General features: G+C 37.0%; 1 protein-coding gene across 1 annotated transcript in view; it reads right to left on the reverse strand.

The window, feature by feature from the left end:
• Positions 1-15,722, reverse strand: part of SYCP2 (synaptonemal complex protein 2) — a 92,463-nt gene that overhangs the window by 45,419 nt on the left and 31,322 nt on the right. Inside the window, 8 exon segments of the mRNA XM_036420034.2 lie at positions 3,958-3,994; positions 4,559-4,686; positions 7,114-7,529; positions 9,314-9,459; positions 10,420-10,477; positions 10,771-10,840; positions 14,142-14,290; positions 15,392-15,491. Coding sequence (XP_036275927.1) covers positions 3,958-3,994; positions 4,559-4,686; positions 7,114-7,529; positions 9,314-9,459; positions 10,420-10,477; positions 10,771-10,840; positions 14,142-14,290; positions 15,392-15,491 — 1,104 coding nt within the window.

Below are 15,722 nucleotides of genomic sequence, written 5' to 3' on the forward strand. Positions count from 1 at the left end.
AAGGATTGGAAAAAGGAGCCCCTCAAGCCTACCTGGAAGGGACCCTATCCAGTTATATTAACCACCCCTACAGCCCTTAAGGTTGCAAGACTAAACACTTGGATCCACCACTCCTGGGTAAAGCAGCCCACCTGCTAAGTGACATTTAGTCTGAGTGGAAGATGACCTCTGACCAAAAACACCCCCTGTGGATCACCCTCAAGAAGACAGTAGACCTGGCCGAGCAACCTGTTCCAAGGAATTCAGAAAACACCTTGGTGAATTCTCCCTAACACTAATCTTTCTTATCTCCTCCTAACGTAACATGCTCTAGTATTTCTAGATAATCACTGTTTTTATCTAATAATTCTTATTTTGTCTTTTTATGAGTGCCATTAGAATCTGAGACTAGTACCAGGAGAACTCATCTGCTCTTGGTTGGACACAGAAGCACCATAAAATTACCTCTCCCCACACAGCAAGGAAACAAAGGCCTTATCATAAGTTGTTGGATTACACCTTGTCATGCCATCCTTTGCTCCTTGCTTAGAAACCTGCCACCCAAATATGCTAGACCAGGTAGTCCATGAGAAAACACAATTGTTATAGTTATATTAGTGTGATGTTAGATTTATATTTTAAGGATTTAAAACAGTGTGAGAATAATTATTTGTGTGATTTAAAATAGGAATGAAAGCATTTACTTTTATGAGTGATTTACAGTTTAAGTATGAATTATATTTCTGATCTTATTCTGATTTTAAGTAAAAGAAATTATTTGAAATGTGTTTTAGGCTTATATAAGTAACTCCATTTAGTGTGATTTGAATCCATTTTGTAAAACTTGAGTTTTAAGACTGACTTTGAGCCCCGAACTGTGTGAATGCCCTAATGTGTTTATCTGGAAAGTTTTAACTGTGTGGACGCCCTAACAAGTGTTTATCTGGAAAGTTGGAAACTAAGGCAAAAAGTACCTGGAGAGTGCCCGATTAGACACACTTTAGACCCATTGGTTGCACCCAGAAGGAACAAAGAAACACCCAGAAATGGCCATAAAAGAAGAGACCTAGAGGCACTGTTCAGAGACCATGAAGTGGCCCTCCACCCAACGTGTTCTTCCCACTCTTCTCCCTGTTCAAAATACTGCATGAGACTCTGCCGGAGCGAAGCTGTCACTCTGCCTTTGAGCCAAAACTCTGAGGCCTCGATCCTGACTGAGACGCTGCAGCAACATGTCACTGTCCAGTGTGTGTCTGTCGGCGCGGATCTCCAGGTGACCTGCCTAGGCTTCTGAAAACCACCAGGACACTGGTAAATAAACCTTGGGATTCATACATTCTAACTCTTGTTTCTGTGTTTAGTTTATGCTTGGTCAATTTTAATTAAGTACTGTGGGCAACCCGTATAAGTCCAGTTCTCTGGTTGAGGGACCCCAGTCACCTGTGCATACATTACCACCTGAGGGTGAGTTGGAACAATCAAGCCAGATTTTTGTTAGCTATACTTATCAGTCTACCGCATGTTACAACTCTACTACCAAATGCATGTGGGGTGGGGAATTGTATTGGATGGAAAAAAAAATAATAGGACCTGTGATGGATAATGTGCAGCTAACTAATGTTGCTCCTATTTGTTTCAGCACTACTTGTTTCAGCTCCTATTTGTTTCAGCCAACACCCAGATGAATTATGCAACTCTGCCCCCAAGGCTGAAAACCCCACATACCCCTGATGCCCCCTGCAGGAATATTCTATGCATGTGGGACCACTGCTGACTTCTGCCTGCCTGAAAACTGGACACAAATGCCTTTAAACTTCAGATGGTCCTAAAAATCAGGAGAACTCCCTACAAACCCCTTTGAGAGGAAGAAGTGGAATGCTAACCCCTTAGTCATTGACCCTTTCTCGCAGGAAGTAGGTCGTCATCCCTGTTCACCATAATAGCCCCTGGTCCTTGCTCCACAAGGCTAAAAAAAGCTTGTAGGGCAAGGGGGGGAAGGAGGGAGGAGATGAGGAGGAAGCTGGTCTTGCAGGCCATACAAACTTTGAACAATGCACAAAGGAGGAGGGCTCATTATCGCTGGCCCCAGGACAGATTATTGGATATGGCCTAGGGAGCCTCAACACCTGGGGGCCTTGCTATAAGTCCACAAAAGGGAGTGGAACCATATCTGCAAGACAAAGACCACAGAAGGCTATAAACAGTACAGTGAAGCCCTCTGCATGTTTCTTCACTCTGATTTGGAAATTAATTCCGGAGTCCACTAGTGTTAATAAACGGGGTCCCTCCTTTTCTCTAGGAAGTGTGCTTGGTATTTCTTTGGTCTTCTGCAACAGTTTCACTGTCCTAAGTGTATTTTTGCTGCTATCATGGAACCAATACCTGTTTGACTCAGTACTACGTAGCCTTTCCCTTTGGATATTCCCATCCTGCATCACTTTTTCCTTAAGTAAATTCAAATTTTTCTTTATTCACCATTTGAGGTAGCTATTTAGCCTGCGCAGGTATCAACGACTTAAATCTTTCAGCTAGGATTAGCTAGAAAAAAATGGGGTCAAAGATATAGTAAGTCATATCCCTCCACCATGTGAGAATGTAGCAAGAAGATGGCAGCCAGCAGACACCAAATCTGCCAGTGTCTTTATCTTGGGCTTTCCAGCATTCAGAATGGTGAGAAATAAATATTTATTGTTTCAGCCACTCAATCTATAGTATTTTTTTTTTAATCCTCACAGAAGGACATGCTTAAAAAGAGGAAGGGATTCAGAAAGAGATAACATTGATGTGAAAGAGAAACACTGATCAGTTGCCTTCCTCATGCACCCAAGGTATTTGTCCTTTATGTCAAACCATAGCCCAGGTATATGCCCCTTATCAGTGAAGCAGGAATTCTGGGGGAACATAGGCTGGCTTAGAGATTCTTTAGAATTGAGGTCTATGGAAAGGCTGCAGACTGGGAGAAGGTACATTTCCATAACACAAGGAAGTCAAGTGCAGTTACATTTCCATAAGACAAGGAGGCAACAACAGGTATATTTATGTAAGACAAGGTTACCTAGAAATAGCCAAGAAACATCCATATTTACAAAATAGAAGAAAGCCCAAAGGGAATAGGAAAACAAGAAAGAAGGGCAGGGAGAACCTCACATGTCTCATGTGAGGTTCAATCTTTGAACCCAGGAGTTACTATAGTAACCAGTATTAAGGGAATAATGACCAATCAGAGGGGAATATCAAGGCGCCAGGACTGCAGCCTTTATAAGCCACAAGGATAGGGAACTCAGTAGGGCTCTTCCCCCCTCTCCATGTGGGAGTCCATTCTGTGGGACTCTTCTCCCTCCCTACATGGGATTCAGTTCTGTGGGACTTCCCTCTCCCTCTGTGGGAGTATGTACTTGCTCTTCAATAAATCTCCATCTTTGCTATACCACTTTTTGTCCATGAAATCATTCTTCAATTACAGCGGACAAAGAATTTGGGTTCTAGTCCAAAAAGTTCGGTATCATCAGGAATTGAACTGGCAACCTTTCCAAGCACAGGATGATGCTCAACCAACTGAGCCACTCCACCAGACAGTGCTATTTTTGTTATAGTGGCCTGTAGAAACTACTGTAATGCCCCTCCATCCTTTGTCATATCTGAATAAGCTCAAAGTTATAAATGACCCACTTACTATTATAGTGGGAAACTAAAACCTGGCCACAGAACAATGGAAAACTGGTAGGTAGCCTTAAAAAAAGATATACTAAATCATCAACCAAAAACTAAAAATATCATGCTCATATATGAAAAAGAAGCATTTTCTTTGAAAAGCAGAGTAGAGGGCTTCTTTTGAGTACTTGCCACTAAACATGTCAGTTGTTTAATCCTTTTATTAATATGTTGAAAACATTAAATCTAATTTCATCATACCATTATTCTATTTTAGTATTTATAGTCAAATTCTATTATATAGAATAGTTAAATAATGAAACTTACCTTACTGAGCTGTAGATCAGATTTGTTTGAAAGACCACTATAAAAAAGGTTTTGTCAAAATTAAGAAAGTAATTCAGTATCAATAGAATGTTTTCCATAAAAGACATTCTATATAAGGTAGAACATATTTGGGTCATAAGTCTTTTCCCCCTATTGACCTCTCCTGGCCTTTCCCAACCCCCAGCACATGCCCTCACTCTCCCCCTTCCCCATCTGTATCCATTGGTTATGCTCATACGCAAGCATATATGTCCTTTGGTTGACTTCTTAAGCAATATATTTAAATATGCTTCATTTTACGCATCACTAGGCTCAATGAAAAATTTCTAGAATGTTTATATCTTAAAGATTTCTAAAATGATATGCTGCATCAATTTGGTATTTTTGATACTTTATATAAAATATAAGATACTAGAATGTCTAATTTCAAATTTAGTTATAATTTAAACAGCTACTATTTACAAAAGTAAATAAGTTACTATGTGTTTTCTACTAGTAAGTTACATTATTTTAACTTGTTGAAAATTAACCTTAAAACAGTGTAAAAGAATTTAGTTGTATCTGTCAGAAAAATATTCATGTCTCAAACGTAAGAATATACCTGTTAATGAAAGACTCCTTTAACTTTCTTGCAGACTGTATACCATCCTTTGGTTTGTATCTCTTATTAATTTGACTTATCAAGGATTCTGCTGCATCAGCAAGTATTTTCCCTTTTGACTTTTCTCTCTGAAACAATTTATAAATTATTTTAAAAACCCTATAACTTAACCTTCAAATAAAAATAAAGGCTGAAAAAGAAAAAAAAAGGTAAAAGAAAAATCGGTTTCTATGTATAGCCACAAAGAAATAAAGGGAGTCAAAAATTACTCGGTAAGTTTGGTCTTTGTTAAGCATTAAAACAAGTCAGGGTAAGTTTTTTAACATATAGAAATAATTGTGAAAAGTGCTCTGTAGATATTACTTTTTAAAAGTGAAACTCATATAAAAAATAAAGGAAACTAAAAAACTGGTTCTTTGTAAAGATCAATAAAGTTGACAAGCCTCTAGTAAGGTTAACTAAGATAAAAAGAAAGATGTAAAATACAGATATTATTAATACCCAAAGAGGCTATCACTAGTAATTACATGGACATTACAAGGATAATAAAGAAATATTATAGACAACTCTATGCCCATAAATTTGATAACCTAGATTAAATGGACCATTTCCTTGAAATTCTTTAAAAACTCATGAAAGAATTACCTGACTAGGCCTGTATTTATTAAGTCAATAGTTAATACCTTCCAAAACAGAAAACACCAGGGTCAGGTGGGTTTACTGGTGAGTTCTATAAAACATTTAAGAAGAATAACAATTTTCTACAATCTTCCAGGAGACAGAAGCATAGGGAATACTTCTTAACTCATTTTATGAAGACATTATCAGCTCATGAACATAGATGCAAAAATCCTGAAAAATATTAGCAATCAAATCCAAAAATGTATAAAAAGAATTGTCTACCACAGCCAAGTGGAATCAGCCAAGTAAGCAAGGCTGATTCAGTTTTTAAAAATGAATTAATGTAATCCATCATATTGAGTTAAAAAAGAAAATCATGATCACATCAATGGATGCACAAAAACATTTTGACAAAATCCAATATCCATTCATATCTCTTAGAAAACCAGGTACACAGGAGAATGTCTTCTACTTCATTAAGTTCATAAAAAGAAAATATAGCAAACATCATACTTAATGGAAACCAGATGCTTTCCCACTAAGATCAGAAACAAGAAAAAGATGTCTGCTCTCACACTCCTATCAGCATCATACTAAAGTCCTAGCTAAGGCAATAGACAAGCAAAGGCTATACATGGTAAACAGATTGGGAAGGAAGAAATAAAACTATTTTTATCTATGTATAAAAATCTCAATCAACAAAAATATTCCTGGAACTAAAAAGCCATTATAGAAATGGTGGAAAGATATAAAAGTAATAATAAAAACTAATCACTTTCTTATACATCAGTAACTAACAATTGGAATATGAAATTATATACACAAGATATATATGAGGAAAACTTCATGACTCATATGAAAAATAAAACATCTAAATAAATGGAAAGGGTCAATATTGTCAGTTTTTTCCAATTTGATTTAAAGATTCAATGTAATCCCAATCAATATCTTAGAAAGTTATTTTTTAGATATCAACAATATGATTCTCAAGTATACATGGAGAAGCAAGAGACCCAGAATAGCCAACACAATGTTGAAGGAGAAGAACAAAGTTAGAGAACTGACATTACCCTACTTTTAAGGCATAATGATAGAGTTATAAGTATAGTGCAGTACTGGTGAAAGAATAAACAAATAGAATAGAATAAAACAGATGGCCCAAATATAGGTCTCAAAGTATGGTATAAAATAGCTAAAAATGTCCTGGGGCTGTTCTACAGATGATTAATCTGCAGAAAGTGGGGCATCCAATGGGGATGAGCAACAGTTATGGAAGATAGTATCCTCCACCCCACTTACATCCTTTCTTAAAAAAAACCTTGTAAAACTTTAATGCAATGATGCCAAAAAAATACTTCAGATAGCTACTATTTGCAAAGTTTACACTTATAGTTTAGAGTGAAAAAAAATCACAAAACACAACCATTTATTAAGAAGAAAGTTAAGCACCATTTGAGAGGCAAAGGCACAGACAGTTCTACATGCATGTTCAAAAAAATCTAAGGGACAGAGTGAGAGACCCAACAGGAGGAAACAAGGCAGAAATTAATATTAATACCAGATGTCAACTGTAACTGAAAAGTAAAAGTATATATTAAAATGAATTTCTCTTGTAAACTTTAAAAATGTATTATAGAAATTGTAATATGACTAGAAAATTAAAAATTACATATGTGGCTCACACATAGAAAAAGGAGCCAAAACAGAGTTCATTCATGCAATTTCTACATACATGCCTGTGGCACTCACAGGCATGTGTTTTATCAGAGCCAGGATTAGAGATGCAGGAATTCAATAGGCACTTGCTCTGACTTTGAATGAAAGAACAAAGTATTTCCAAATGTTAAATTTGCAGCAATCAAACAAGTTTCTTTCTTCTGTTTTTAAGTAGGCATACTATGGGTATGCAGAAATAAAACACACTGAAAGCTCACCATTTTGTTTTGTTTCAAATCCAAGAAATTAAATTCAGATGTTAATCTTTTCCTTGATTTCCTAATACTCTTTGTATTTTTACTATGAGAGGGGCTTTTATCACAAATAGCAGTATTCACATCTTTTGACAATATGTATTTCTTCCTATAGATGAGAGATTCTTCAACCGTCTTATTTAGGAGAACTGATTTAAAAGTAGTTTCAGATTCAATATGCCAATCACTTTGCTTGGTATTTTCAATATTTTTCTGCTTTGAACATTGATTTAGTTGCTCATTGGTTCTTCTGCAACCATCTACTCCTTTATCTATTTTGTTACACTGCATTATTTCTTTTTTATATTCCACCTTTCCTGTTTCTTCAGAATTATCATCAGATACTGAAGAGGATGATTTGTTTTTGTTGATAGCAGTATCTACAATAGTAGGAAAAAGAGAAATTAATCCTTATCTATCTATCTATGTAAAAGCCTAATATGCCAACTAACCAAATAGCAGAACCACTGGTGGAATGACCCAGTCACTACAACACACACTGACCATGCAGGAGTTGCCCCCAGCCTACAGGCCCTGACAGGTGGAAGTGGTGAGGGGGCAGGGCTGGTGAGCAGGTTGCACCAGGCTGGCCAAGGCAAGTGTGAGCAGAGACCCCCTGGTCACTCTGCTGGTCACTCCGCAGATACTGGTCATGCCACAGAGGGAGATGGCGGAAATAGCAAGTGGGAAGCACCAGGCTGAGGTGGGTGCAAGCTGGGGCTCTAATCACCCTACTGGTGGCCCCACAGATCAGCCTTGATCACCGGCCAGGCCTACGCACCCTACCCGTGCACACATTTCGTGCACCAGGCCTCTAGTTAAATTAATAAACAGATAATGTGTAAACTTTGTTAAAACCAAATATATTTGTGAGACATTTCAAGAAATGACTATTCCCCTGAACTACTATTATATACAGAAAAAACTATAGTTGACCCTTGAACAACACAGGGTTTGGGGTATCAACCCCTAAACAGTAAAAAATCCACGTATAACTTTTGACTCACAAAACTTAATAACATAGTCAATTAACACATATTTTGTATGATGTGTTTTATATACTATACTAGAGGCCTGGTGCACGAAATTTGTGCATGGAGGGGCAGATGCTCCTCAGCCTGGCCTGCACCCTTTCTAATCTGGGACCCCTCAGGGGATGTCTGTCTGTCTAGGGCCGATGCAGGCAGTCAGACATTCCTCTCACAATCCAGGACCACTGGCTCCTAACTGCTTACCTGCCTGCCTGATGCTCCTAACTGCTCCCCTGCCTGCCTGATCACCCCTAACCACCTCACCTGTTTGCATGATTACCCTAACTGATCTTCCTGCTGTTCTGATCCCCATAACTGCTCTTCCCTGTCGGCCTGATCCCTTAACTGCTCTTCCCTGCTGGCCTAATCCCCCTATTTTCCCCTGCAGTCCTAATTCCCCTAACTGCTCTCCCCTGCAGGCCTGATCACCTCTAAAGGCTTCTGCCTCGGCCTCACCACCATGGATTTGTCCAGAAGAACTTCTGGAAGATGTCTGGTCTAATTAGCATATTATCCTTTTATTACTATAGATTATTTTCTCTTGTAAATGAGAGGAAAAATATTAAGAAAATCATGAGAAAGAAAATACATTTATAAAATTTATTGAAAAAAAATCTGCACATAAACGGATGGACCCATGCAGTTCAAACCTGTGTTGTTTCAGAGTCAACAGTAGCTGGGCTGCTATGGCTCAGTGGTTGAACATTGACCTATGAATCAGGAGGTCACCGGTTTGATTCTGGGTCAGAGTCAGAGCACATGCCTGTATTTAATATTTGATCCCCAGTGGGGGATGTGCAGGAGGCAGCTGATCAATGATTCTCTCTCATCATTGATGCTTCTATCTCTCTCTCCCTCTCTGAAATCAATAAAAACTTTTTTTTAAAGAGTCAACCGTGTATGTTTTTAAAAAATATATATATATATTTTATTGATTTTTTTTACAGAGAGGAAGGGAGGATAGAGAGTTAGAAACATCGATGAGAGAGAAACATCAATCAGCTGCCCCCTGCACAACTCCCACTGGGGATGCGCCCGCAACCAAGGTACATGCCCTTAATCAGAATTGAACCTGGGACCCTTCAGTCTTCAGGCCAACGCTCAATCCACTGAGCCAAACTAGTTAGGGCAACTGTATGTTTCACCTTGAAGAAATGTGTCTCCTTGTGAAGTACTTGCTCTTTGATTATTACACAGATTAATATTTGTTACAGGCGTCCAACATGCCCATTTAGAAGGCATTTTATTTCCATGAATGTTGTATGAAACGTCAGGTAACCTGGAAAATAAATTCATTTGCTTAATATATCATAAAACATTAGCTATAATTCTGACATAAGACTTTGTTTTTTTAAAATATAGTCAGTGTTTATTGATAGCAATTTTTACCAGTCAAGTATGAAAATATTTTAGTAAGTCATTATGAAAGTTAAAATTAAAAAAAGAAAGTTAAAATTTATCATATAATTAATAAAATTAGATTTAAAAGTTCCATTATTTCTACTATATTTATATTTACCTAAATACATCTCACATAACTTACATGTTCCACTGTATATTTAAAGTAGGTTACATTTCTATACATTGATACTTTATTATTTTAAAAATCTCATTCATTTGAATCTCTCAATTTGAAAGTAGTTAAGTTGGTACTTATGGACAAAACAGACTATTTCCCATTGTGCTATCATAATACGTGAGAGATGATTAATGCTATAAACAATCTATATAATAAAAGCCCAGCGACCTTTATGACATAACGACCAGAATGACTGGTTACTGTGACAATGCACTGACCATCCGGGAAAAGACACTATAGGAGCTCCCCCCTGGTGGCCAATGTAGGAGCTGCCCCCTAGTGGTCAGTGTGCTCCCATGGAGGGAGCACTGCTCAGCCAGAATTCCTGCTCAGCCAGAATTCCTGCTCAAGGCTGACAAGTGCAGCCACAGTGGAGGGAGCTTCTCCAGCCCCTGAGGCAGGGCTAAGGATCTGTGAACCAAGTGGTAAGGAGCAAGCAGGTAGGCAGTTAGGAGTGAGCAGGCTGGCAGTTAGGAACAAGGGGTCCTGGAATGCCAGAGGGCACAGGCTGGGCTGAGGGATCTGCCCCCGCCCCCATACACACAAATTTTGTGAATCAAGCCTCTAATGAAACTAGAAAGCTTTTTCCTTTAAATTTGTTACATTCATCTAAAAATAAATATACACACTAAAAAATTTGATGAGCTTTCTCATACTTACACAGATTTATCTATTTTTCCTGCTGCTTGAGAACCGAGAACAAAATTCTTGGAGTCATCTAAATAAAACAAAAATTAAGGTATTTTCATTTTTTTTCATGCAGTTGGCAGGGCAAAATTGGAATAGATTTTGATCAAGGTTTAAATATTGGGATAAAGAGACTGATCAATCGAGTTTTCCCCTTTTCAAACCCAAACATCTTGGGAACAGAGAGTATATTTCTTTGTTACTTCTAAGTTCCTTGAATAAAGCTGAATACATTTATTATAAATCTTTCTTTTTTAAATCAAAGAAAGCCAGTGTGGCCAAAAGGAAGTTTTATAAAGAAGATTAAATTTAAAAAGTACTTACTAAAATTTTGGTTTAGGAATTCAATGTCCTTATTTTCTGTCTTTTCTGTAACGTCAGCATTATTCATATGCTATAAACACAGGAAACATGTTACAGTAAATTTGAATTAAGGTATTGTAGGAAAACAACTTTTAAAATTATTAAAAATTAATATTATTAATAATATTAAAGATTAAAAATAAATTTGCTTTGCTATTAAAAGCTGGATAGTATTTCTATTTACAGTTGACCTTAAAACAAATTGTGACCTCTGTCACATTTGCATATAACTTTTGATTACCTCAAAACTTAACTACTAATAGCAACTGTCTGGATGCCTTACTGATAACATAAACAGCTGACTAATACATATTTTGTATGTTATATGTATTCTATACTATATTCTTACAATAAAGCTAGAGAAAATAAAATGTTAAGAAAATATTGAGAAAATACATATATTTACAGAATTTAATGAAAAAAATCCATGTGTAAATGAACTCAAGGTCATGTTGTTCAAGTATTAACTGTATTTCATTAAGGTTATTCCCATTTTAGAATATCAGTTAGCCTAAAATACAAGAAAATGACTTTCACTGCAGATAAGAAAGCATAAAATCCTATAAATTTTCTGGTCACTTCATAGCCAGTAAAACAATTAAATCTTTATCTGGAATTGACAATTTCTAGAACCTTCATGGCACATTTCCTATTGTTTTGATCTCATAACCTGCATCTATTCTGTCTTTTCACTAATATACATAAAGGAGTTGGAAATTATGGAACATTAAATGTTTTGTAACTTATTGCACAACCATCTTCTTAACTATAGCAAGTTTCCCTTTTCCCACACTTACCCAGATAAAATAAAAATATGTCAAAAGAAAATACCCTCTAGGCCAAGATATTTTGCCTCATCCTGGCTTTCTTTCCTACTTATTCTAGCCAGTAGTTCTACTACCGTGGGAGAGGAGCAGTATGAAAATGTGTTGGTGTGGTTTTGGTGGTCATAAAGACAGAAGGGTTCCCCTGACAATAAGCAAGCACAGGCCTAGCATGCTTATCATCCTATAACATTCTGTACCACACCACAAAACTGAATAGTGTCCCTAGTACGAAACATTTAGCAAGACAATTTGAACCATCACTTATAGACTATTTTTTCTAATATATTCAACTCTTGCACCCTTTATCTTTATGCCACATAACCATTTAATTTTTTAAAAATCATCTATTCTTTTTCTTTTTTGTTTGCAATCATTTTTTTATCATTATATTCTTTTTTAATCTAACACCAAAGATACTAAACTTTGAGGGATTACACATTTTTTTAATATCTATTGTTCAGATTATTACAGATGTTTCTTCCCCCTCCCATAGCTCCCTTCCACCCAATTCCCACCCCACGCCATGCCCTTATCCTCCCCCCAGCTACCTCGTCCATAGATGTAAGAATTTTGTCCAATCTCTTTCTGCACCTCCCACACCCTCTTCCCCCTAAGGATTGTCAGTCCACTCCCTTTCTATGCTCCTGATTCTATTATATTCACCAGTTTATTCTGTTCATCAGATTTTTTATTCACTTGATTTGTAGATTCACTTATTGATAGATATGTATTTGTTGTTCATAATTTTTGGGCCTTTTTTGGGAAGCTTTGGAGCTCTCTGACCCAGTGGCAGTTTGTTAGGTCTTAGGCTGCAAAAGGAAGGCCATTCATATGCAAAAACCACTGCACACAGCTTGGATGGAGTTGTAAATTGAGTGGGGCATAGTCTCAGAGAATCACCAGGGTAGAGCAAACAGCAATGGCTGACAGTCAGCCCTGTACCCTGGAGGTTCCCGCATCTCCATATCCCACAACCCCATGCAGGAACAATGGTCACTGTGAGCACCTCTGAGAGAAAGTGCCCTCTGTTCCAGCCAGATGCTAGACAGTCCAGTTTCTCCCCATATGAGTCTGGGCCCCCAGAGTCTTGCCTGGAAATGGACTTCAGTGCAACCGGGAACTTGTATCTACCTCCCAAGTGAAAAAAACAACGCACCCAGTTTCCAGCCCATTTCATGTACGCCTCTGTACCGCCACACCTCCATACCTCCTACCAATTTCAATGCGTTTTTTCTTTCCTTCAAGTTGGAGATCTTCCACTCAGTCAGCTGGTTCTGGATAATTGTTTTGTCTTTTAGTAGTAGTTTTGATGTGGTTGTGAGAGGCAGCAAGTATAGGTATTTACCTATGCCACCATCTTAGATCTCCTTTACATATTTTTGAACCAATGCTATGATAAAATGTATAGTCTCTAATTTAAACTGGGTCTCTACATTGCCTAACACTGATACTCATTCTTAGCCTTCTCCATTATCTCTCAGTAGCTATCCAAAACTTTACTTGTCCCTGAACCCTCTACATCAATTTATCCCCAAGAAAAATCCAACATCTTCACACTTCAGAGGAAACAAAAGCTAGCTACTAGGTGTTCTTCACCTACAAAGGTATCTGTACCTCTGATTACCTCCTATTTATCCAGGGAACAGCTTTCTCCTATCCATTCCCTGCTCTGTTTCCTCAGTTACCTGAAATGAATACCCTTCTTCTAAATGTCCATTTTAATAACCTTTACTTATCCTTCAAAAATCAACTCATTTTCCATCTCCTTAGAGAGCTTATCTTGATTTTCCCTTCCCCCTCCAGCTCTGGGGTTAGACATTAGGCCCCCACTATGTTTCTACTGAACCCTATAAGTATATTTGAGAAGATTTATCCAATAGTAGAATTATCTTATTAATTTATCTAATTCCCATGTTAGAGCTGAAGATACTTAAGGGCAGAGTCCACTTGTATTTTATATTTCTAAACTAGAATATCCTCATAGAAGATACTAATTTGTATAACTAGAGAATGATGATGAGTCCATTCTCCCACCAAATGGGTAAATCAGAGCTATATTAAATGGATATTCCTAAAGTATATTGTCAGTATAATAAATGAGTTGTATGTGAGAATGACCTTACTTTCAAGTATAATAAGTGATAACTTTTAAAAAAGCAATGCCTTGCCGAAACCGGTTTGGCTCAGTGGATAGAGCGTCGGCTTGGGGTCTGAAGGGTCCCAGGTTTGATTCCGGTCAAGGGCATGTACCTTGGTTGCGGGCACATCCCCAGTAGGGGGTGTGCAAGAGGCAGCTGATCGATGACTCTCATCGATGTTTCTAACTTGCTATCTCTCTCCCTTCCTCTCTGTACAAAATCAATAAAATATAATAAATAAATAAATAAAAAATAAAAAAGCAATGCCTTAAACGAAGACACTGCTTGTAAAAAGTTAACTCTATATGTATTTCTACAATAACGTGATAAATAACTTATTGTAAAAATGCTTTCCAAGTAAAGTTACTTTGTGTGTCTCATCTCCTCTACTTCTTTCTGCAGGTGATTTAGACTGATGTGATACAGCATTATCCACTCCAGTTTTAGAAACACCAAGTTTCTCTGCAGAACTCCTCACTTGTAGCGGTGGTTTAATTTTTCCTCTTCGTGGTGCTGCTAAAAAGGAGAAAGAAGGACTGGCATATTTATGGGTTTTTAACATTACATATTGTTATTATTGAGGTACTATTTAGATGAGGAAGGTAAAAAAGGAAAGTTCTAAGATGGTCCCCAGGTTTTGGTTTAAATGAGTAAGTTGATACCATTTACCAAGGTAAGAAATGGAGAAAAAAATTAGCGAGGGGTGGTGGTGGTTGAAACATGAATTTATCTTGGACTTGCTTTTGAGTAGCCTATTGAACATTAGACAACAGCCCAATAGGCAATTGGATTCTAGAAACAGAGGTCACTACTAATTTGTTATAAAGATTTCTTTAAAAAGAACAAAAAATTGTCATGAAGATTAAATAGTCCTGACTATTTGGCTCAATGGATAGAGTGTCGGCCTGTGAACTGAATGGTCCCAGGTTTGATTCTGGTCAAGGGCATGTACCTTGGTTGTAGGCACATCCCTAGTGGGGTATGTGCAGGAGGCAGCTGATTGATGTTTCTCTCTCATTGATGTTTCTAACTCTATTCCTCTCGCTTTCTCTCTGTTAAAAAACAAATAAAATATATTTTTAAAAAAGATAAATAAGATGGTATTTATAGCAATTTATATATAGTATCAGGTTATTTATTTTTATTTAACTTTAAGTATATAACAGGTACTGTCCAAATGTTTCACAATATTCCTTGTCATGTGAATGAATGATTTTTCCTTAAACCTCTACACATTTTTATAGAAAGGAAACTGGTTCTAAGCTTAACTAGAGGATAATCTTTATCATGTACACAGTTGGGAGTGGGGAAACAAGCCAATGTGGCCTAATTCAATGTTTTATCCACTATGTCATGCTGCTCCCACTTGAATATTAAACTATTAATGCTGGATTTTAATATTTTAAATAATATTTATATGTCAATACCCATTAAACCTTTCTTAGACATTTGAAATTTCTTGACAATTACAAAACATTAGTGGTTCATAGTTTTCAATTTTTATATCCCCAACATATCCTCCAGGTAAATTATGTCCAGCATACCCCTGAATTTAAAAAGGCCTGATTTAAAATATATTAACAGTTGTTAGAAATCTTTTAAGATTAGAAAACTCACATGCGTTGATTAAATGTAATGGACTTCTCTTGTTGTATATTTCTGCACCAGTAACAAGGATTGAAGCTTCAGACATTTTTCTTTTGCCAGGAGTGATTATCTTAAGCCATGAGAAATAACCATAATAAACACACAGTATTTTTTGAAATTAAATATTCTAGTCTTATAACAACTTACCCTAACTGTACACAAAAGATATGTGACATTTAAGAAACAACACTAGAGTCCCAGAGCACAAAATTTGTGCACTCAGGGGGTCCCTCAGCCCAGCCTGCACTCTCTCATAGTTTGGGAGTCCTTAAGAAAGTGGGCCCAAGCCATCAGTTGGACA

This window comes from Pipistrellus kuhlii, unplaced genomic scaffold, assembly GCF_014108245.1.
Source record: "Pipistrellus kuhlii isolate mPipKuh1 unplaced genomic scaffold, mPipKuh1.p scaffold_m20_p_60, whole genome shotgun sequence".
Lineage (NCBI taxonomy): Eukaryota > Metazoa > Chordata > Mammalia > Chiroptera > Vespertilionidae > Pipistrellus > Pipistrellus kuhlii.